The following is a 22,129-nucleotide window of genomic DNA, read 5'->3' as shown; positions in this document are numbered from 1 at the left end:
ATTACTGAGAATGAAGGGGGAATGGAAACATAATGTTTATGTGACGGTATTAGTGAATGTCCCCACATTCAAAGGGTAATAAATAATTTATTGTAGAATCACATCACTCTACCCGTCGAATTGATTTGTTTGTTTTTTGATACGATGGAAGCCTTTTCCTTTTAGCTCAGCAGTTGGGCTGTGGTGAATTATTGACGCATGAAAAGGCCCATCGTCTGAGCAAAACAAATGAACCACCCTGTGCTGCTGTCAACATTTTCAAATAAACAAATTCAATGTTTATGTCTATAGCATCTATAGCGCTTGGTTTTGTATTTGGTGAACGATTTTGATAGAGTTGCTCTAATATTTCGTTTGAAAAACAGTTTAATCCGAAAATGGGTGGCTGCCGGTGCACGTTCCGACAGTGTGAAAACAGTACCGCCAGCAAGCCGGGGATGCACTTTTTCCACTTCCCCATCCGGGACTGGCCTCGGTTGGAAATTTGGGCCATCAATGCCGGCAGGCTGGAGTTCAAGGAGCTGCCGTTGAGCAAACTGAAGAACAAGGTCGTCTGTCAGGATCACTTTGAAAATAGGATGTTCATGAACTACCTGCAGGAAGGTCTGGTTAAAACTGCCGTGCCAAGATTGGACATATTGGAAGACGGGAAGACGTGGAACGTGGAGACGAATGAGATCAACGAAAGGGAGGAGTGGATCATTCCGGAGAAAAACGAATCAGTGGAAACCGAGACCACTCGGATGGAGGTAAGTTTATGAGGGTTGTAAATTGTGTTTTGTTGATTTTTTTACGCTGATTATAGACTGTTCCAGAAATTATAAGCACCCTAAAAAGTAGTCGGCAAATTGAAATGCATGTAATGTTTCATGAAAATTATATCCATTCAATAAAGTATACGTCAAATTTAGAAAATACATATTTAGGTTCTATTTTGGGTCAGAAAAATTGCTTTGCACAAATTGACCATTTTGGGTGACTTGTTTTTTGAAAAATCGCCTAGTAAAAAACGTAGAACTATTAGATCAGTCGAATTTTCATTGGAAGAAGCTTGCCGAGTTGGATAAATACTACACTACAAAAAATCAATATTTTTTTTTGCATATGTAACGAGACATAAAACGATCAGAAAGCATCCGTTATACATTGCATATGGGCTATATACTAAATTTCACAGATACCCTTAATAAGTATGAGTTATCATAATCAATTGCAACCCTAAACGAAAATATATGTGGAGACTAATAGTTGAAAACCATAACATCTTATACATAAAACTGATAATGTTGGAACATTATTATTATTATTTATTCAGACTAAGGCCGAAGTGGCCTGTGCGGTATATAAGAGTCTTCTCCATTCGGCTCGGTCCATGGCTACACGTCGCCAACCACGCAGTCTACGGAGGGTCCGCAAGTCATCTTCCACCTGATCGATCCACCTTGCCCGCTGCGCACCTCGCCTTCTTGTGCCCGTCGGATCGTTGTCGAGAACCATTTTCACCGGGTTACTGTCCGACATTCTGGCTACGTGTCCGGCCCACCGCAGTCTTCCGATTTTCGCGGTGTGAACGATGGATGGTTCTCCTCATGCAACTCGTGGTTCATTCGCCTCCTACCGTCCACCATCTGCACCCCACCATAGATGGTACGCAGCAAACGAAAACTCCAAGTGCGCAAAACTCCAAGTGTGGTCCTCCACGAGCATCGTCCAGGTCTCGTGTCCGTAGAGGACTACCGGTCTAATGAGCGTTTTGTAGATTGTCAGTTTGGTACGGCGATGAACTCTGTTGGCGCGGCACCAGACGTATAAAAAAGGGTCAAAGTCTTCTTAGCGATTTCCTGAAGGTTTATTGGCAAATGCTTAAAAGCTAAAAGGAATATACTTCAATATTCAACAGTTCAAATTTCGTCTTATAAATAGTACTCACATTTCAGTGACTCTAGTCTACGTTTCCACGTCTTAGCTACCGTCCAGTGTTCAGTCTAGTCAACCTATTTTTAAGTACATTTTAAGGTCTTAGTCTTAAGTCATTCTTTAGGTCGTCGTAGTTTCACTTACAGTCTCGTGATCGTATAATAATTTTCGGTTTAATTTAGTTGTAATTCATCAAATATAGGATAAGTAGTGCATGAAAGGTAACCTAAACAGTATTAATAGATTCACATTAATAATTCATTTTCAGGGTGTGTTTCGCATGTAAACTCACTAATCTAATTTTGTATAGTGCATAAGATAGTAAAGAGGTAATATTTTAAGGTAGTTTTTTATGAAATACTAAATAAACAGGCTGCACAATTCACATCACCACATTTTCACCGTTTATCATCATTCCTTTTTTTATGGTTTTGTTTTTCTTCGCTGACACTGTCAGAGCTGTCGGATGACAACTGGTCTGTCAGACCTGCTTCCCATCCCTGTGGGAATTTTCGGATGCAGCGTCGATGTTCGTAACGCCTCCCGCAACATTCCCCTCCCCGTAATGCTGCGCCAGACCAGCAGGATTACTAGCCGGAAGTACATCAATCAAGGCAAGCTTCGCCACGGGACGGCGTAGAACCCCTGTTGTTGTCTGGACGTCTACCTGTCGAATGCGACCATCTCGTCCTGGGATGACTTGTACGACCTTACCCCGAGGCCACCGGTTCCGAATGCTCTCTCCTATGATGAACACCATATCTCCTTCCCGAATGGGTCTTACTTCTTCATGCCACTTGGTACGTCGAGTTAAGACCGGCAGATATTCACGGATCCATCTAGCCCAGAATTTATCCAGAATATAGCGACACAAATTCCACCCGTTTCGCAAAGCCTCGCTCTCCGTAGCAGGTATTTTGTCCGGTTGCTTGACTCCATTGCTGCTAAGGTGTATAAAATGGTTTGGAGTTAAGGACAAGCATCTCAGCGTCCAAGCAAAAAATGCATTAGTATTGGTGCAATTAAAATTATGTTTCTGTGCGTGATGGCAAGATCCTTCACCAATACATGCACAATATGCATCTGTCAAATAATATTTACATTCTTACCAAAGATCAATCCACCTATTAGAACCGAAACCCCTTATTTGAAGCTTTCTGCCCACATTATAGAGCGCATGTACAAGTTAAATTATATGGCTAATACTTGTGTTTTTGAACAAAATTAATCCACCTAGTCGAAAAAGACTGCATGCAGCTAATCCAGGCATATGAGATATTTTAGGACCTCCAAATTGTCCTGGAGTTTGAATAAGACAGTCTATCGAATCAACCACGGTTGCCATGATGTTCGTAGCGACGATATCAACCTAATTACGTCCTTCAAATATTTATCTTCATTTTCGTCTCAAATCCAGGCATATAAAATGTTGCAAGATCACCAAATTGTCCTGGAGTATGGATTAAATGATCAACAAAGTCAACCACGGCTTCCAGCGACGGTATCAACCCAATTATGTCCTTCAAGTATATGTCTTTCACTTGCACCTTAAATCCAGGCATATGAGATGCTGCAAGATCTCCGAATTGTTCTGGATCTTGAATCAAATGGTCTATTGAGTCAATCACAGATTCAATTATGTCCTTAACCTCGGCATCAACCCAATCATGTCGTCTATGTATATATAGTTAGTTTGCTGTCCGTATCCACACATACGATGTCTCTTACGACCTCCAAATTGTCCTAAAGCTTGAATCAAATAGTCTTCAAAAGCAACAACAACAACTTACCTAATTTCCTGAACACCGGGTTAACTCAATTCTGTCCTCTAAGTATATTCCTTCTACTTACATATCCTATTAAAGCACATGAGATGTCGTAAGATCTCAAAACTGTAGAACGATTTAATCATATGTTTTAGCGAATCAACACGACTTCGCGAATTTCCCTAGTCACGATAACGCCCCAATCTCAAATCCAATTACAAACTACAACTTTCATTATGTCCTCAGTAACGGTATCAATGCAATTTTATTCTTCTAGTCTGTACAAGCATTTTCACTTCGCTTTCTGTGTCCTTTATCGATCTGTCACCTTAATCGAACTTCAACGATGTCAACTGTAAAGCTATCTTCTCAGTTGTTTTTTCTTCAAACCTACGCCCATTACTTATTAGTCATTACAGCTGGAGACATCATGAAAGCCGTGGATTGATTCAAACTTCAGAATGACTTGGAGATCTTACATCTCAGACGCAAATGAAAGACAAATACTTGGAGTACATAATTGAATTGCTATCGTGGCGGGGGGCATCATGGACGCCGTCGTTCACTCGGAAGGTCATTTTATAAAAACTACTAAAAAAATTGTAGATCGTTCAACATATCATCTGCCTGCACAGTAAAAAATAAAAAGTAATATCACATCGGATTAGATGCACATCATCGCCGTCGCAGATCCGATGTGTTATTACATCAGTATTAAGTGACAAAAAAGTGACGTACTTTATATTTTACCTTCCGAATAGTGAGATGTAATAAATTTACTACGTAATATTTGCGATGTAATAGACGAAGCGACGTAAAAACCGGCCAGCAGATGCCTCATTTTCGGGGCGGGATTAAGGGGATCGGGATTTTTCATTTGAGTTCTTTTGTATTAAAAAACATTTTGTAGCCATTTTGAATTCATTTTTATTTTCCATATATCTTTTTCTTTAATTGACATTTTTGAATACTTCTAGAACACTTTTGTTTAATAATGTCTTATGGATAATGGACTTAAAGTTTTTACCTTTTGTTTTAATTTCAAATATTTGGATTTTTGATTTTGTCAAAAAAGTTTTTATGCGAAATTTTTGATTTTTAGTAGACTTAAGCCTCGACTTGAGCGCCAAGGCATCACTGCCGCATTCTGTGACTAAAAATGTGTACGCCGCATAATATTTTCATACCACGCCGATGGCTTTGAGAAGACAAACTGAGCTATAAGTTTGAGTTGTTCTTAAAGTTTTCATAAGAAGCACAAAGAAGTTCCTCCAGGAATCCCTCAGGTTTTCCCTAGCAATTCCTTCGGAAGTTCCTCCAGGAAGTCCTCTGGAAGTTGCTCCAGGAATACCCCCCCAAGATCATCTGGGAGTTCCTCCGGAAGTTCCTCCAGGAATTCCTTCTGGAATTCCTCCAGAAGTTGCTCCAGTAATTGCTCCGGAAGTGCCTCTTAGACATCCTCCAGAGTACCTCCAGGAATTACTTCGTTAGTTTCTCCAGGAATTTCTTACCAATTCCTTCGGAAGTTCCTCCAGTATTTGCTCCGGAAGTCCCTCTAGGACATCTTCCGGAAGAACCTCCAGGAATTCCCCCGGAATATCCACCTGGAATTCTTCCGGAAGCCCCTTCACGAACTCCACCATAAGTTTTTTTTACGAACTCCTCCAGAATTTCGTTAAGAATTTCCTCCAAGTTCCTCCAGCAATTCCTCCGAAAGTTCCTCCAGGAATTCCTCCGGAAGTTCCTTCTGATATTCCTTCGGAAGTTCCTGCAGGAATTCCTTCGGAAGTTCGTCCAAGAATTCCTCCGGACGTTCCTCCAAGAATTCCTCCGGAAGTTTCTTCAGGAATTCCTCCAGAAGTTCCTCCAGCAATTCCTCTGGAAGTTCCTTCACGAATTCCTCCGGAAGTTCCTCCAAGAATTCCTCCGGAAGTTCCTCCAAGAATTCCTCCGGAAGTTCCTCCAAGAATTCCAGCGGAAGTTCCTCCAAGAATTCCTCCGGAAGTTCCTCCAGGAATTCCTCCGGAAGTTCCTCCAGGAATTCCTCCGGAAGTTCCTTCAGGAATTCCTCCGGAAGTTCCTCCAGGAATTCCTCCGGAAGTTCCTCCAGGAATTCCTCCGGAAATTCCTCCAGGAATTCTTCCGGAAGTTCCTCCGGAAGTTTCTACAGGAAATCTTCCGGAAGTTCCTCCTGATATTCTACGAAAGTTGCTTCAGGTATTCCCTCGGAAGGTTCTCCGGGGATTCCTTCGGAAGTTCCTCCATGACTTTCTCCGGAAGTTCCTCCAGGATTTTTTCGACAGATTCTCCAGGGATTTCTGCGGAAGTTCCTCCGAAAAATTTCTACAATAATTTCTCCTGAAGTACCTTCTGGATTTTTTTTTGTGTTTTGATGAAGAAGACTTTCAGCCCTAGGCTGGCTCGTCTCCGAGTACCTTCTGGAATTCTTCTTACTAAAGATCCTTCAGGAATGCCTCCGGAAGTTCCTCCAGGAATTCCTTCCGAAGTTCGTCCAAAAATTCCTCCGGAAAATCGTCCAAGAATTCCTCCGGACGTTCCTCCAAGTATTTCTCCGGTAATTCCTCCAAAAGTTTCTCCAGGAATTCCTCCAGAAGTTCCTTCAGGAATTTTTCCGGAAGTTCCTCAAGCAATTCCTCCGGAAGTTCCTCCAGCAATTCCTATGGAAGTACCTTCATGAATTCCTCCGGAAGTTCCTCCAAGAATTCCTCCGGAAGTTCCTCCAGGAATACCTTCGGAAGTTCCTCCAGGAATACCTTCGGAAGTTCCTCCAAGAATTCCTCCGAAAGTTCCTCCAAGAATTCCTTCGGAAGTTCCTCCAGGAGTTCCACCCGTAGTTCCTCCAGAAATTCCTCCGGAAGTTCCTACAGGAATTCCTCCGGAAGTTCCTACAGTAATTCCTCCGTAAGTTCCTCCAGGAATTCCTCCGTAAGTTCCTTCAGGAATTCCTCCGAAAGTTCCTCCAGGAATTCCTCCGGAAATTCCTCCAGGAATTCCTCCGAAAGTCCCTCCGGAAGTTCCTCCAGGAATTCCTCCGAAAGGTCCTCTGGAAGTTCCTTCAGGAATTCCTCCGGAAGTTCCTCCTGAAATTCCTCCAGAAGTTTCTCCAGGAAATCCTCCGAAAGATCCTCCGGAAGTTCCTCCAGGAGTAACCTTTCGGAGCAATTCCTGGAGTAACTTCCGAAGGGACTTCCGGGAGAATTCCTGGAGGAATTTCCGGAGGAATTTTTGGAGGAACTTCCGGATAAATTCCTGGAGGAACTTCCGGAGGACATTTCGGAGGATTTCCTGGAGTAGCTTCCGTAGGGATTTCCGGAGGAATTCCTGGAGGAACTTACGGAGGAATTCCTGGAGGAACTTCCGGAGGACCTTTCGGAGGAATTCCTGGAGGGACTTCCAGAGGATCTTCCGGAGAAATTCCTGGAGCAACTTTCGGAGGAATTCCTGGAGGAACTTCCGGAGGAATTGCTGGAGGAACTTCCGGAGGACCTTTCGGAGGAATTCCTGGAGGAACTTCCGGAGGAATTCCTGGAGGAACTTACGAAGGAATTCCTGGAGGAACTTACGAAGGAATTCCTGGATGAACTTCCGGGGGAATTCCTGGAGGAACTTCCGGAGGAATTCCTGGAGCAACTTTCGGAGGAATTCCTGAGGGAACTTCCAGAGGACCTTTCAGAGGAATTCCTGGAGGAACTTCGAAGGAATTCCTGGAAGAACTTCCGGAGGACCTTTCGGAGGAATTCCTGGAGTAACTTCCGGAAGAATTCCAGGAGGAATTGTCGGAGGAATTCCTGGAGGAACTTCCGGAGGACCTTTCGGAGGAATTCCTGGAGGAACTTCCGGATGGACTTCCGGAGGAATTCCTGGAGGAGCTTCCGGAGGAATTTCTGGAAGAACTTCCGGAGGAATTCCTGGAGGAACTTCCGGAGGAATTCCTAGAGTAACTACCGGAGGAATTCCTGGAGGAACTACCGGAGGATTTCCTGGAGGAATTCCTCCGTGAGTTCCTTCAAGAATTTTGCCAGGAAAAAATTAAAAATTAAAAGTTAAAAATTAAAAATTAAAAATAGGAAAAAAATTAAAAATTAAAAACTGAAAATTAAGAATTAAAAATTAGAAATTAAAAATTGAAATTTAAAATTTAAAATTTAAAATTTAAAATTTAAAATTTAAAATTTAAAATTTAAAATTTAAAATTTAAAATTTAAAATTTTAAATTTCAATTTTTAATTTCTAATTTTTAATTCTTAATTTTCAGTTTTTAATTTTTAATTTTTTTCCTATTTTTAATTTTTAATTTTTAACTTTTAATTTTTAATTTTTTCCTGGCAAATTCTTTGAACTCACGGAGAATTCCTCCAGGAAATCCTCCGGTAGTTCCTCCAGGAATTCCTCCGTAGTTACTCTAGGAATTCTCCGGAAGTTCCTCAGGAATTCCTCCGGAAGTTCTTCCAGAAATTCCTCCGGAAGCTCCTCCAGGAATTCCTCCGGAAGTCCATCCGGAAGTTCCTCCAGGAATTCCTCCGAAAGGTCCTCCGGAAGTTCCTCCAGGAATTCCTCCGACAATTCCTCCTGGAATTCTTCCGGAAGTTACTCCAGGAATTCCTCCGAAAGGTCCTCCGGAAGTTCTTCCAGGAATTCCTTCGAAGTTCCTCCAGGAATTCCTCTGAAAGGTCCTCTGGAAGTTCCCTCAGGAATTCCTCCGAAAGTTGCTCCAGGAATTCCTCCGGAAGTTCCTCCAGGAATTCCCCCCGAAGTTCATCCAGGAATTCCTTCGTAAGTTCCTCCAGGAATTCCTTCGTAAGTTCCTCCAGGAATTCCTCCGGAAGTTCCTCCAGGAATTCCTCCGGAAGTTCCTCCAGGAATTCCTCCGAAAGGTCCTCCGGAAGTTCCTCCAGGAATTCCTCCGGAAGTTCCTCCAGGAATTCCTCCGAAAGTTGCTCCAGGAATTCCTCCGGAAGATCCTATGGAAGTCCCTCCAGGAATTCCTCCGAAAGGTCCTCCGGAAGTTCCTCCAGGAATTCCTCCGTAAGTTCCTCCAGGAATTCCTCCGGAAATCCCTACGGAAGCTACTCCAGGAAATCCTCCGAAATGTCCTCCGGAAGTTCCTCCAGGAATTTCTCCGGAAGTTCCTCCAAAAATTCCTCCGGAAATTCCTCCAGGAATTCTTCCGGAAGTCCCTTCGGAAGTTACTCCAGGAATTGCTCCGAAAGGTTCCTCCTGGAGGAACTTCCGGAGGATCTTTCGGAGGATTTCCTGGAGAAACTTCTGGAGGAATTTCAGGAGGAACTTCCGGAGGAATTCCTGAAGGAACTTCCAGAGGACCTTTCGGAGGAATTCCTGGAGGAACTTCCGGAGGGACTTTCGGAGGAATTCCTGGAGGAATTTCCGGAGGAATTCCTGGAGGAACTATCGGAGGAATTCCTGGAGGAACTTACGGAGGAATTCCTGGAGGAACTTACGGAGGAATTACTGTAGGAACTTCCGGAGGAATTCCTGGAGGAACTTCCGGAGGAATTTCTGGAGGAACTACGGGTGGAACTCCTGGAGGAACTTCCGAAGGAATTCTTGGAGGAACTTTCGGAGGAATTCTTGGAGGAACTTCCGAAGGTATTCCTGGAGGAACTTCCGGAGGAATTCTTGGAGGAACTTCCGGAGGAATTCATGAAGGTACTTCCATAGGAATTGCTGGAGGAACTTCCGGAGGAATTGCTTGAGGAACTTCCGGAAAAATTCCTGAAGGAACTTCTGGAGGAATTCCTGGAGAAACTTTTGGAGGAATTACCGGAGAAATACTTGGAGGAACGTACGGAGGAATTCTTGGACGATTTTCCGGAGGAATTTTTGGACGAACTTCGGAAGGAATTCCTGGAGGAACTTCCGGAGGCATTCCTGAAGGATCTTTAGTAAGAAGAATTCCAGAAGATACTCGGAGACGAGCCAAAAAAATTAAAATTTAAAATTTAAAATTTTAAATTTTAAATTTTAAATTTTAAATTTTAAATAAAATTTTAAATGAAAATTTTAAATAAGAAACTAAAAATAAAAAATAAAAATTAAAAATTAAAAATTAAAAATTAAAAATTAAAAATAAAATAAAAAATAAAAAATAAAAAATAAAAAATAAAAAATAAAAAATTAAAAATTAAAAACTAAAAGTTAAAAATTAAAAATTGAAAATTGAAAATAAAAATTCAAAATTCAAAATTCAAATTTTAAAATTCAAAATTCAAAATTGAAAATTGAGAATTGAAAATTGAAAATTAAAAATTGAAAATTAAAAATTGAAAATTGAAAATTGAAAATTGAAAATTCCACTATTTGTACCGTTACCCTAATTAAAAATTTATAATGAAAAATTTAAAACTAAATATGAAAAACCACTACGAAAAGATTCATATCAATTCAAGTGTACATTTTTGTTAAAGGATATCCTCAGTTATGCGGTTGAGTGATTTCCGTTAAGATTTGTGATCGATAAAATGATATGATTGGGCAGAAAAATTTCTCTAGAAGTATGACAAGCAGCTTCAGAAATATATACATATTTGCACATCTTGCCAATTTGGCAAAGTGTGTAGTCTTTACGCATCTTGGAAACAATTTTGGTCAAAACATCACTATGTTTTGGATTTGTGGGCCGGAACAAAACAAGGGCGCTTATGACAGCTCGATTACCAACACCATTGTTCTACCTTCGTTGTTTCTCACTTACCGACGCAGTAGATTATTCGCGAGCGATCTGCGAAAAATAAATTCGAACTTTATAACCGTATGGATTATTCTTCAAACGATCTGGAACTTACCTGCAGAAATCCATGCTTTTTTGTTTCGATTCGATGCTGTTTTGTCAGTGTTGCTATCCAGCTGCTGGTCAGGTAAGGTCAGGTTCACCGCGATTCTTCCCCGCCAGTACCGAAACAGGATTTTTCATTAATCAGTCCATCCACTGCATCCTTTTCGTTTCTGGACAATTGAAAAATGTGAAAAATGGGTGCCAGCTAATACTTCTAAGCAAAACCTACCTGTATACATGTTTTTTCGCTGTCCGAGGTGTAGAGGAAAACACCGTTCACGCTCCTATCCGCATGCGCTATCCAGGATGATTTTATTTTAAATTAATCACTATTAAATTATTATTTTTCCACGGTCATCGTAGTTCGATGCAAACAAAGAAAAATAGAAAGCTGAACTGTCAGTGGATGAGCCAATTTTGTTGGCGTCTTGACTGAATGTTTTATGAGGTGAAATTAACTATCGGTAGTAATATTGCGTTGATTCCATGCGTTATTACTGTTTTTGACGTAATATTAAATTATTTCTTGGACGGACATTATGTGCAGCATTTCGAATGTAATAAATTATATAAGTATGCAGGTAATTCTTTGTTAATTTAGCGTAGGCAAAAAAATATTTTCACCAATTAACTTTTACGTTGAGCGATGTACAAACACATCGATGCGACATAAAAATACGTAAAATCTGGTTTTACATAGAAATATCAGGTACGCCTTGACAAGTTACGTCGCGGCATTTTAATATATTTTTTGCTGTGTGTATTTAAAACGCACGTGAAAAAAAATTCTTGTAGAAGATAACTGGGTTTCCGTGACGGCTGGAAACATCATGAAAGTAGTAGTTGATTCCGTAGACTATTTAACACTTAACACTATCTAACACTCCAGATCATATTGCCCAAAAAATAAATAAAACTAAAAATAGATAATGATCACTCATCGAACGCCATTCGCAATGGTATCAGTATAATATAATCGGGAAAGCGGAAAGCGGATCCAACGCAAGATTTTGTTCGTTCGACTTATTTAGCCGACTGCAGTACTTTTCAACTAGTATTTTGTTTTCACTTTTGGCTGATTGGAGCAAGCTTGGCAGTGTGGCCAGAGTTCCGATTGTAAGTAATTTCGCCTAAAAAAATATTAAAATATTCGGAGGCAAAACGCGTTTTCTTAATATCTTATAGCATTCTTGCATAATTCTGATAATCTGATATTAATATTGTTGATTAAAGCAGCTTTTTCCCATTATGTTTGGCTATTTTAAATGAAATTCATCAGAGCAAATCTTCCATCACTGAAACATGCCACAGCCTACCCATACTATTGCAACAAAAGAGGAACTGGCTATACTTGCATATTCGTCCCAAAGTAGAACGTTCTGGCTTGGTTAAGTCTTTTCAACGATCACTGGCAGTGCAGCTAACAAAGTGAAAATTTATTTTCGGTTTTGGCAGTGGAGAAAACAAATCGGCACAATATGATAAAATTACGGTATAAATCGAGTGGGTTCTTGAAGTGATTGATAGTTTAGAAGCATGCGGTTGCTGAATTTTTATTGTCGTTGTAAACGGAATAGTGAAAGTGGTACAAATTGATGATTTTATTTTGCCTTTCCGTGCGGGAGTCTGGAGTGATGGAGTGATAATGAATCGAAGATCTCTCATTAATTCACACGAATCAGAAGAAATATTGATTCGATCGTGGAAATTTCGTGTTATTATTGAAGATGTGATATCGAAGAACATCAAATTTAATATATAAAGCAGTTTTATAGTAGGTAAGTGGCTCAATTTGAGATTCAATTTGGTTACTCGGGCTTGCAGTGAAATTTGTGCATGTATATGTAGCGTAAATAAGGGCGAGGGGTGGCGAGGGGAAGCGATTCCATCTTGACTGCCATTATTGGACTCTGTGATGCTTGTCCTTAATGCCTCCTGATCCGATGTCTCAAGTGGCACGTACGTCAACAGTCTGGAGTTAACCATTGACTCCGCTTCACACAGAATGGTTTGGAACACTTCTTCCGATGGTGCACGGCAACTGCCAACCGATTCCATTGCTGTCTTTACTGCTCTGACCATCCTCTCCCATGCACCGCCCATGTGCGGGGAAGATGGTGGGATGAAAAACCACCGAGTGTTGGTATCGGTGAAGATCTCTGCTAGCTCACGATTAGTTGCGACAAGCTGACTGGCCAACTCTCGACTGGCACCCACAAAGTTTGTTCCGTGGTCCGTATAAATTTGTGTTGGTGCACCCCGACGAGCGATGAATCGCCGCAACGCTAGCTTACATGATTCAGTAGAAAGTGACGCAGCTACTTCCAAGTGGACAGCTCTTACTACTAAGCAAGTGAAAAGTGCTACCCAACGCTTCACTTGACTCCGGCCGATCTTAATCATGTACGGACCGAAATAGTCGATGCCCACAAGTGAAAACGGGCGGACAAATGGAGTTACGCGTGCCGCCGGTAGAGGCGCTGTCCTGGGCACCTCAGGACGTGCTTTGTAAACAATGCACCAGTGACATCTTTTTGTCTTCCTTCGCACAACCGCCCGGAGTGCTGGGATGTGGTATAGCTGGCGAATCTCGTTTACCCCCGTTATGATGACTATATCGTCTGTAGTACCAGTCCACTAAAAGTTCAGTAACACGATGAATTTTAGGCAGTATTATTGGATACTTCGCATTGTACGCCACCAGAGGAGACGCTTCTATCGAACCTTCCATACGATTCACGCCAAACTCACCCAAGAAAGGTGTCTGCTGCAGCTGCTTGTCTCCAATTCCAGCCGTTCATTATTCGATGCTTTAGTCTTCAATCGAACCATAATCTCTTCTGCGAATTCTTGCGCCTGTACAAGTCTCCATAACATTCCCTCAATTTGCACAAGATTCTCCTGGTGTAGTGTACAACCGGCTGGCATAGCCTCTTGCTTGCAGAATTTTCCGCAACGATCTACAAACCAGCACACATATGCTGTGGCCCGAAGCATTCGTTCCCACTTAGAGAACCTCTCACACTCGAGGAAGGGCTGCATCAACTGTACGCGATGTACGTGTAAAGCACGTAGTTCCTCTTCGGTGTTCAAGGTCACCCGTTCTTGTGGCCATTCATTCTCTGACTTTTAAAGGAAGTCCGGTCCGGTGAACCAGGGACCATCCGGCTGCAGTGTGGGACCTTTTCCCCATTTAGTGGCCTCATCTGCAACATTAAGTTTGGTGGGTACCCAGCGCCATTCCTCGGTTTGAGTCTCCTCCAGAATTTCACCGATTCGTACCGCCACGTATTGGCGATATTTACGAGCATCCGAGTTGATCCATGACAGGACTGTTTTAGAATCGCTCCACAAGAATCTTCGCGTGATCGGAAGAGTGTGGTATTCCGCGATAGACTTCGCTAGTCTGCTTCCAATAACTGCCGCCTGAAGCTCCAGCCTAGGGATTGACAAAGGCTTTAACGGTGCAACTTTGGCCTTCGAGGCTACCAGAGAGCATCGTGGCTGACCTTGATCGATGATTCTAACGTAGGCTATACAGGCGAAGGCTAATTCGCTTGCGTCCACGAATACATGTAGCTCCAAGGCATGCAATGCGTCTCGATCGTAATCGGGAAAATAGCAACGTGGAATACGAACTTGGTTCAATTTGGAGAGTTGCATAATCCATCGCTCCCACTGTTCCAAGATATCTATCGGAATAGTATCGTCCCATCCTACTTGAGCTCTCCACAGGTCCTGGATAATCACCTTTCCATGAATTAGTAAGTTCGAAATTAGGCCGAGCGGGTCGAAGATGCTCATCACAAATCTCAAGATGCTTCGCTTTGTTGTAACGATTTTTGTTGACGCTAATCGCTCGAATTCATTCGGCAACTGCACGGAATACACAAATACATCTTCGTCCGGCAACCAGGCCATACCCAGAACACGTTCCACGTTGCTCTCTTTGTCAACGCTGAAATCTTTCGGCGTTTCCGCCGCCTTTTCTCCCAGGACCTGCAACACTTTCATCGAATTCGATCGCCAATTACGTAGCTCAAATCCTGCTGCTGTTTGTACTTTCCGTACCTCCGATGCCAGCTTCGCCATGTCCTCTGCCGTGTCGCGACTGTCCAGGTAATCATCCACATAGTGGTTTTCTGCTACTGCTGTAGCCGCTTCTGGATATTTATCCTTCCACTCCATCGCATTCAAATTTTTCACGAAGTTCGCTGAGCACGGTGAACAAGTCGACCCAAAGATGGCCACATCCATAACAAACACTTCAGGCTCCTTGGCTGGGTCACTTCTGTACAAAAAACGTAGAACTTGTCGGTCTTCCTTTCTGATTTTCAGCTGGTGATACATCTCGCGGATGTCACCTGCGATCGCGACTTGCCGCTGTCGAAAACTGCACAATATAGCTGGTAATGATGAAAGAAGGTCCGGTCCCTTTAACAGCATGTCGTTTAGGGACACACCATTTGATTTGGCAGCCGCATCCCAGATGATACGTATTTTTCCGGGTTTTCGAGGGTTCGTAACAACTCCGAGCGGGAGATACCATGTGCGGCTCGGATCACTTTCTTGCATGTCCTGGAACGTGGTTTTGTGAGCGTAGCCTTTGCTCTGATATTCGGAAATTTGTTTTTCTAGATTCGCTTGCAATTCAAGATATTTTCGCAATTTTCGCTCTAGGCAGATAAGTCGTCGCTCTGCCATACCGTAACTAGACGGCAACTCCACTACGTCACTTCGCCACAACAGTCCAGTCTCTATAGTGACCATCGGCTCCTTTGACCGTCGTTCGTCTTTTGCTCGACGATCTTCTTCAGCTTCTTGCCCAAAGGTTCCGGATACTGCCAGATTCTCTGCCGCGAAATATCCTTTCACTAGATCGTGGCGTTTGCTATCTTCCGTGCTCTTGCAAATGTGTAACAATGGCAATGTTGAATTCCCGCATGAACCATCGATGCTCCCGAACACGGTCCATCCTAGTCTTGTTTTTGCCGCCACTGGCCCATTTGCCCATCCCTCACGCGTCTTGAGAGGCAGCGATAGTTTTATGTTGTCCAACCCTATCAGGATTTTAGGAACGGCCTTTTGGTAGCTTGTCACCGGTATCCCAGCCAAATAAGGAAAATGTTGAGATAATTCTCCATATTTCAGCGACTGTACCGGAAGGTCCAGCTGGCGAACGGTGCTTACGCCGGTCAATGAGAAACTTTTGCTGTTTTCTGTCTTTCTCATGGAGCGAAACCTTCGCCGTCCACGTCAAACATAGCGGCTGTAGCTCACCGCCAAGGTTCAATTGATCTGCGACTTCTTTTTCGATGAGGGTTGACGAGGAACCTTCGTCAAGGAAGGCGAACGTGGATACTTGAGCTTCTCTACCATACAAAACCACCGGGATTATACGGAATATTGTTGCACTTTTAATACGACGATGAACATTGACTACGGCGTCTGGTTTCGGCCGCGCTCCGGTGCTTTCGTTGGAAGACGGTTTACTCGCAATTTGCTGACTGGGATGAAGAGACGGATGGGGTGAAGGGGTGTATGACATCGATGCCCGCAATACAGATGGTGGTAACGATAATTCATCTAATTGATCACACAATGATCTCACTGGGTTCGATTGTGTGTGTTGATGAAGAGACAACGCATGAGTCGTCGATGGTAGTGGCATACTCGTTCGCCGCTCGGTGGAATAATTGCACGACGGCTCTTGCGATGGCAGTGATATTGGCGGGGGGAGCGACGACGGTGATACCATCGTTTGGATCACTTGTGATTGTCTCGTCAAATTTGTGGAAGGCAATTCAAAGCTGGACGTTATTGGTCTACCTGTCTTCGACAATAGGAACGATTGTGGTGGAATAGAGGCATTTGCTTGAGACGTCGATGGCTTGGACATTGTTATTGGCTCTGGGAACAAAAAGGTGGGTAGCGGCGGTCGCGGAACCAGCTTTGATAGCGTAGGTTGCGACTGTATCGGTTGAACAAACACCGACTGTGCATACACTGGTTGTGTATATATCGGCTGCACATTCAACGATCGTGTTTGTTGTACACTTTGCACTACTATATCACTAGATCGAATTGGCGTAGATGCTGTAACCGGATCTTTCATTCCAGCCATAGAAGATGTACCTTCCGTACACACATTTTCGACCACCAATTCATTCGCAGGCTTGGGGTGAGAAGTTTGGGCTCCATCGTGTACTTTATTAGATGCTTGCTTAGGCTTTGTGCCAGTATACCTACTAAGCATTCCTCCTCGCTGTAAGTTCATTCCTACTCCAATTGAAATAGGTGGAAAGATGTCGTCGACATTTTCCGGCGCTAGTGTCCCACCGGCAGCTTCGTCAATTTGCTGAATCCACTCCTCAACTTGACTGTGGCGACTTTCACGACCCATACGACTCCGACGGCTGTATCGACTTGCTGCCTCGTCATCTTCGGCCTGAGAGATGAGCAAATCGTATTTCTCGTCGAGTTTTTTTATCGAGTGCAGCCTTTGCTGCTAGTGCTTTTTCTTGGCGAACGCGCTCCTGCTCCTGTTGCTCAAGAATCAGTTTCTCCTGAGCTTTTTTCTCATCCTCGAGGCGCATTAGTTGCACTCTGGTTGATCATGGACTGTTGGTTCGTCCAGAAATCGAGTCGCCACTGATGGTGCACTGATGTCATGACTATCGAGACACAATCCCTGCACGTCCACTTACCACTGAAGCCCTCAGTCACCTCCGCACATGCACGATGGTACCAACGACGACACCGCTCGCAAGCTACATGGTTGGAGTTTTTACATTTGTCACAAATTTGCTGAGGCCTCTCAGCGTTGGCTTTCGCCGCTGCTCGCGTCGTCAGGACCATCGCAGATCTGTCCTCTAAACGACCTTCGCCACGATATTATAATTGACTAACGACAACAGGGTCTCCTCGAGTTGAAATCTTTTAAGGATGTTGGCGCGGCACCAGACGTATAAAAAAGGGTCAAAGTCTTCTTAGCGATTTCCTGAAGGTTTATTGGCAAATGCTTAAAAGCTAAAAGGAATATACAATCCAGCTTATCGCCCTTTTTGTATATAGGACACACGACACCTTCCATCCTCTCATGCGTCAAAACTTTCTCCTCCCAAATCTTGGTAATGACCCAAAGTAGCGCTCTAGCCAGTGCCTCACCACCGTGTTCAAATAGCTCTCCTGGTAGTTGGTCAACCCCAGGAGCTTTGTTGTTCTTCAGTCGGCCAATCTCCTCCTGGATTTCCTGGAGAGCCGGATCGAAAGCGAACACCATCCTGCATTCTTGCAACATGTTACCTTCTGGACACTGGGTTCGCCGTAGAGTTGGGCGAGCTCGTGGTTCATTCTTCGCCGCCACACACCGTCTTCTTTCCTGGAGATCCGGAGACGGGAAAATTATGTCCTGCGCGCGTTCTCCCAGATCCATCACCATACCGACATTTTCGTCTGCCACAACGCCATTCAGGTGTTCTTCGTAGTGCTGCCGCCACCTTTGGATCACCTCACGCTCGTTCGTAAGAAGGTTCCCGTTTATGTCCTTACACATATCAGGCTGCGGCACGTGGCCCTTACGTGAACGGTTCAACTTCTCATAGAATTTTCGTGCGTTATTAGCGCGGTACAGTTCCTCCGTCTCTTCACGGTCTCGATTTTCCTGCTGGCGCTTTTTCCTCCGGAAAATCGAGTTTTGTCTGTTCCGCGTCAGTTTATATCATGCCTCGTTCGCCCTCGTGCGGTGTTGCTGCAATCTCGCCCATGCTGCATTCTTCTCTTCTACTAACTGCTCACAGCGGCTGCGGTGCTACCAATGGCGGATCGAATATCTCTCCAGCCATCTTCAAGAGACGCTGCGCCTAGCTGCCCTTCCGTTGGGAGTGCCACTTCCAGCTGCTGCGCGTAGTTTTGGACTGTTCTACCGTCTTGTAGTCGCCCAATGTTTAGCCGCGGCGGACGACTCCGACGCAGACAGCGCAGACGTACTGCAACGAGGTAGTGGTCGGATTAAATATTCGCACTGCGGTAAGTGCGTACGTTCGTGATATCGGAGAAGAATTTACCGTCGATTAGAACGTGGTCGATTTGGTTTTCCGTTTCTTAGTTAGGTTGATCTCCATGTGATCTTATGGATATTTTTGCGGGGAAAGAACATCCTTGCGTTGATTGACTGCCACCCAATCACACGTTGACGCATCTTACCCAGCACTATGAAGCCGGTTCCAACCTCGTTGGTGGTACCACAGCTTTGGTAGAAGGTAGCCGCTCGATGCCCGCTTTTCCACACTTTCTGTCCTGTCCAGCGAATCTCCTGCAGCGCCACGACGTCGAAGTTGCGGGGATGTAATTCATCGTAGATTATCCTGTCGCAACCTGCGAAGCCTAGCGACTTGCAGCTCCATGTTCCAAGCTTCCAATCGTTATCCTTTATAGTTCCAGCTGCCCAACAATGCAAGATCTGCTCATAATATTTGTATTAAGCTAACAATACCCGAAATCGGTTATAAAACGGCTAAAATACGGCCAAAAACTTTTGCCTATATTTTTTAGTAAATGTAAATACTACCAAAAATATGTTATTAGGGTAGGATGGAGCATGATGGGTAACCTAAGGCGAACCCTCAATCCCTCAAAATAGAAACGTTTTAATTTAGCTTTTCAACGTGGATCTATAAAAATAGCTCATAATCTGTAAGCCAGGGGTATGAAACAACAAAAATTCTACTTTTTATTGAATTTTGAGTCGTTAAAGTAGAAGTCTACTTTTCAGTCAATCAGGACATGCCGGGGCAAGATGGGTCACCTTTGAATTCGGCAATTAATATTGTGTTTATTCACAAGATTAAATTACACACTGATAGATAGATTTATTGCCAATAATTTTATTGAATTAAAAAGGATTTTTAAGCTTTGGATGAAGGAATGCCTCTACATTTAAAAATGGCTGCAATTTCTTATGAAAACAAGCCGTCCATGTATTTCATTCTTAAAGACAAAAAATATACATTTTGAATCAACAAATTAACATCATTATCCTCAAAAGTAACCTTAAAATGATTAAACCAGGGGAAAATATGTTTTGAATATGAACTATGCCCTTCAGTATGTACTGACCCATCTTGCCCCATTTGCAAGTTCATGTTAGAATGTCTAATTTTCGATCAAATTTATGTATTTCAACGCAGTTAGTACAACATCGCCTACATTACTTATGTTACTTATACATACAGTATACTCCCGCTAACCGCAAGTCGAGCACATCTGTATATGGGCCTCCATATACAGATGTGCTCGACTTGCGGTTAGCGGCAGTATATTACTAAAAAATGTTTAAATTTTGGATGGCTCGACGAGGCTACACGTTTTATAGAAAGTGTGTTTCACATAAGAAACAAAGCAGAAAAATATTTTACGTTGCCATACTCTACCAAAATAAAATTTTATCATCAAATCGAGTGCCAATAAAGTAGAACCAAATTATTCCTCCTACAAAATCATAGTCTCCACATTAAAATGTATACGATGCTCAAAAACAACCCTGACCAATCTTACCCCGTGACCCATCTTGCCCCGCCTAACCCCACATGAATTTCTATGACAGTTCATTTTGAAAAAAAATAAATGGCATGCGTCCAAATTTGATTACTGTACCTACCAGATAAATTACGAAGGAACTGAGGATCATGGGTTCATACCCCACCGAAGAAAAGTGGTTACCTCCAAAACATTTTTCGAATTAAATCTTCCACATGCTGTGTATAAGGTCACTCCTGACGGAATCCAAGATTAAAAGTGCTCGCGTTTTCGGGGGCACACCACTCGATACGGAAGCAACGCACAACTGTCATTTTTATTATTTCACACATGCTGCGACGCAGCAAAGCTAAATCAACAAATATGACAGTTGTGCGCCGCCTCTGAATCGAGTGGTGTGCCTCCGAAAACGCGAGCACTTTTAATCTTGGATTCCGTCAGGAGTGACCATAAGCATATCGCGTGTTCACAACATTGCAATAAATCAAGTGTTCAATGATCTGAACAAGGGGCCCTCCTTAGCCGTGCGGTAAGATGCACGGCTACAAAGCAAGGCATTCCTGAGCATGGCTGGGTTTGATTCCCGGTGCCGGTCTAGACAATTTTCGAATTGGAAATTGTCTCGACTTCCAAAGGCATAAATGTATCATCGTGTTAGCCTCATTATATACGAATGCAGAAATGGTAACTTGGCTTAGAAACCACGCAGTTAATAACTGTGGAAGTGCATAAGCTGCGAGGCGGCAATGTCCCAGTGGGGGATATAATACCAATGAAGAAGAAGAATGCAGTATTCTCTAAACTTTTCAATTATTGCCGCTAGTTACACATTTCTATGACAATTTGTTTATTTTATTTTAATTTGCAGATTCAATTCGTTGACTCGGAGCATGAAGAATTCAACATTACACCAGTTCTCAGCCCACCTAAAATACTCAATAAAACCAATAAGAAATCAACCTCTGCTATGGCGCTTCTGGCGACGGTAAATAATGAGGATCATAAACAGGAAGCCCCTGCTGCTCCGGCACCGACTGCTATTCTACGGAAAGTTCTGGTCAAACGTAAACCCAAACCGTCCGCGGATAATTCGCCCAAGAAATCGAAAGTGCAGCTTCTCTCCATTCACCGGCTACCGGTAAAGTCTTTGCCAAACTCTGTTCAACAGCGAGACTCTACTGCCGAAGAAATTCCATCCATGGTAATGCCCTCTTCTTCAACGGATGTCACGGAAGAAACCCTGGCACAGGCAGCTCCACGTACCCAATCGGCACCGATAGAACCCCCAGCATCTCCGGCGGTCACAATCATCACCGATCCGGCGTACCATGTGAAACTGGATGAAGCAACAGCGCGGATTGCGGAAGTGAAGAAACTTCTAACCGATGTACTGAACAAACCCATTCCCGAACCGAAGGTGATAGAAGTTCCCGTTCCAACGCCGATGCCGGTTCCGGTTCACAAGTGCGAACCGCAATCCGACGAGAGTGGCTCCAAAATGGAGAAGGGACCACACATGAACAAGGTTCAGCTCTTCAACGGCATCAAACGGTATCTGAATCCTACGATGGTGGCCCTGCTGCGTATGGAACTGTTTGCCGGAGCTCCGGAAAGGCAGTGGAAGTCGGACGAAAAATCGTTGGCGGTCGAATTGGTCAACTTGGGGGAGAACGTGTACGGCCACTTTTTGGACGAATTTCGGTTTAGGTTGCCGGCGAAGAAGGATGCTCTCAAGTGGAAGGAAGACGCGTTGGATGACGAAGATGATGCGTCGTGAAGATTGGGTGGACAGTTTACGGTAAGATCTGTAGCAGTAATATCCTGATTTGACTATATTTAATTAAAATAATAATTAAAATATTCTACAATGAATAGACGTGTTTCCATACATAAACATAATTCTTCGTATCTTAGCGTCAGGTAATATCACTTACTCATTTCTAAGATTTATTAGATGTAGATTGAATTTGGATCAGATATTAGATTTGGGTACAACATATATGGGATGCATTGGATGAGGACTTGGTTGTACTCAGGTAAGATTTGGATTGATTAGGATTAAATTTGAATCAAATGTTGATTTATATTGGATAGG

General features: G+C 43.2%; 1 protein-coding gene across 1 annotated transcript; it reads left to right on the top strand.

Moving 5' to 3' along the window:
- Positions 1-262: 262 nt before the first annotated feature.
- Positions 263-21,933, top strand: LOC134208075 (uncharacterized). Its single transcript, XM_062684166.1, has 2 exons — positions 263-749; positions 20,903-21,933. The coding sequence occupies exons 1-2, from the start codon at positions 378-380 to the stop codon at positions 21,809-21,811; spliced, it is 1,281 nt and encodes a 426-aa protein (XP_062540150.1). The 5' UTR covers positions 263-377; the 3' UTR covers positions 21,812-21,933.
- Positions 21,934-22,129: the final 196 nt, after the last annotated feature.

The sequence above is a fragment of the Armigeres subalbatus genome, chromosome 1 (genome assembly GCF_024139115.2).
Source record: "Armigeres subalbatus isolate Guangzhou_Male chromosome 1, GZ_Asu_2, whole genome shotgun sequence".
In the NCBI taxonomy this organism is placed as follows: Eukaryota; Metazoa; Arthropoda; class Insecta; order Diptera; family Culicidae; genus Armigeres; species Armigeres subalbatus.
This window is presented reverse-complemented; position numbering and strand designations above follow the sequence as displayed.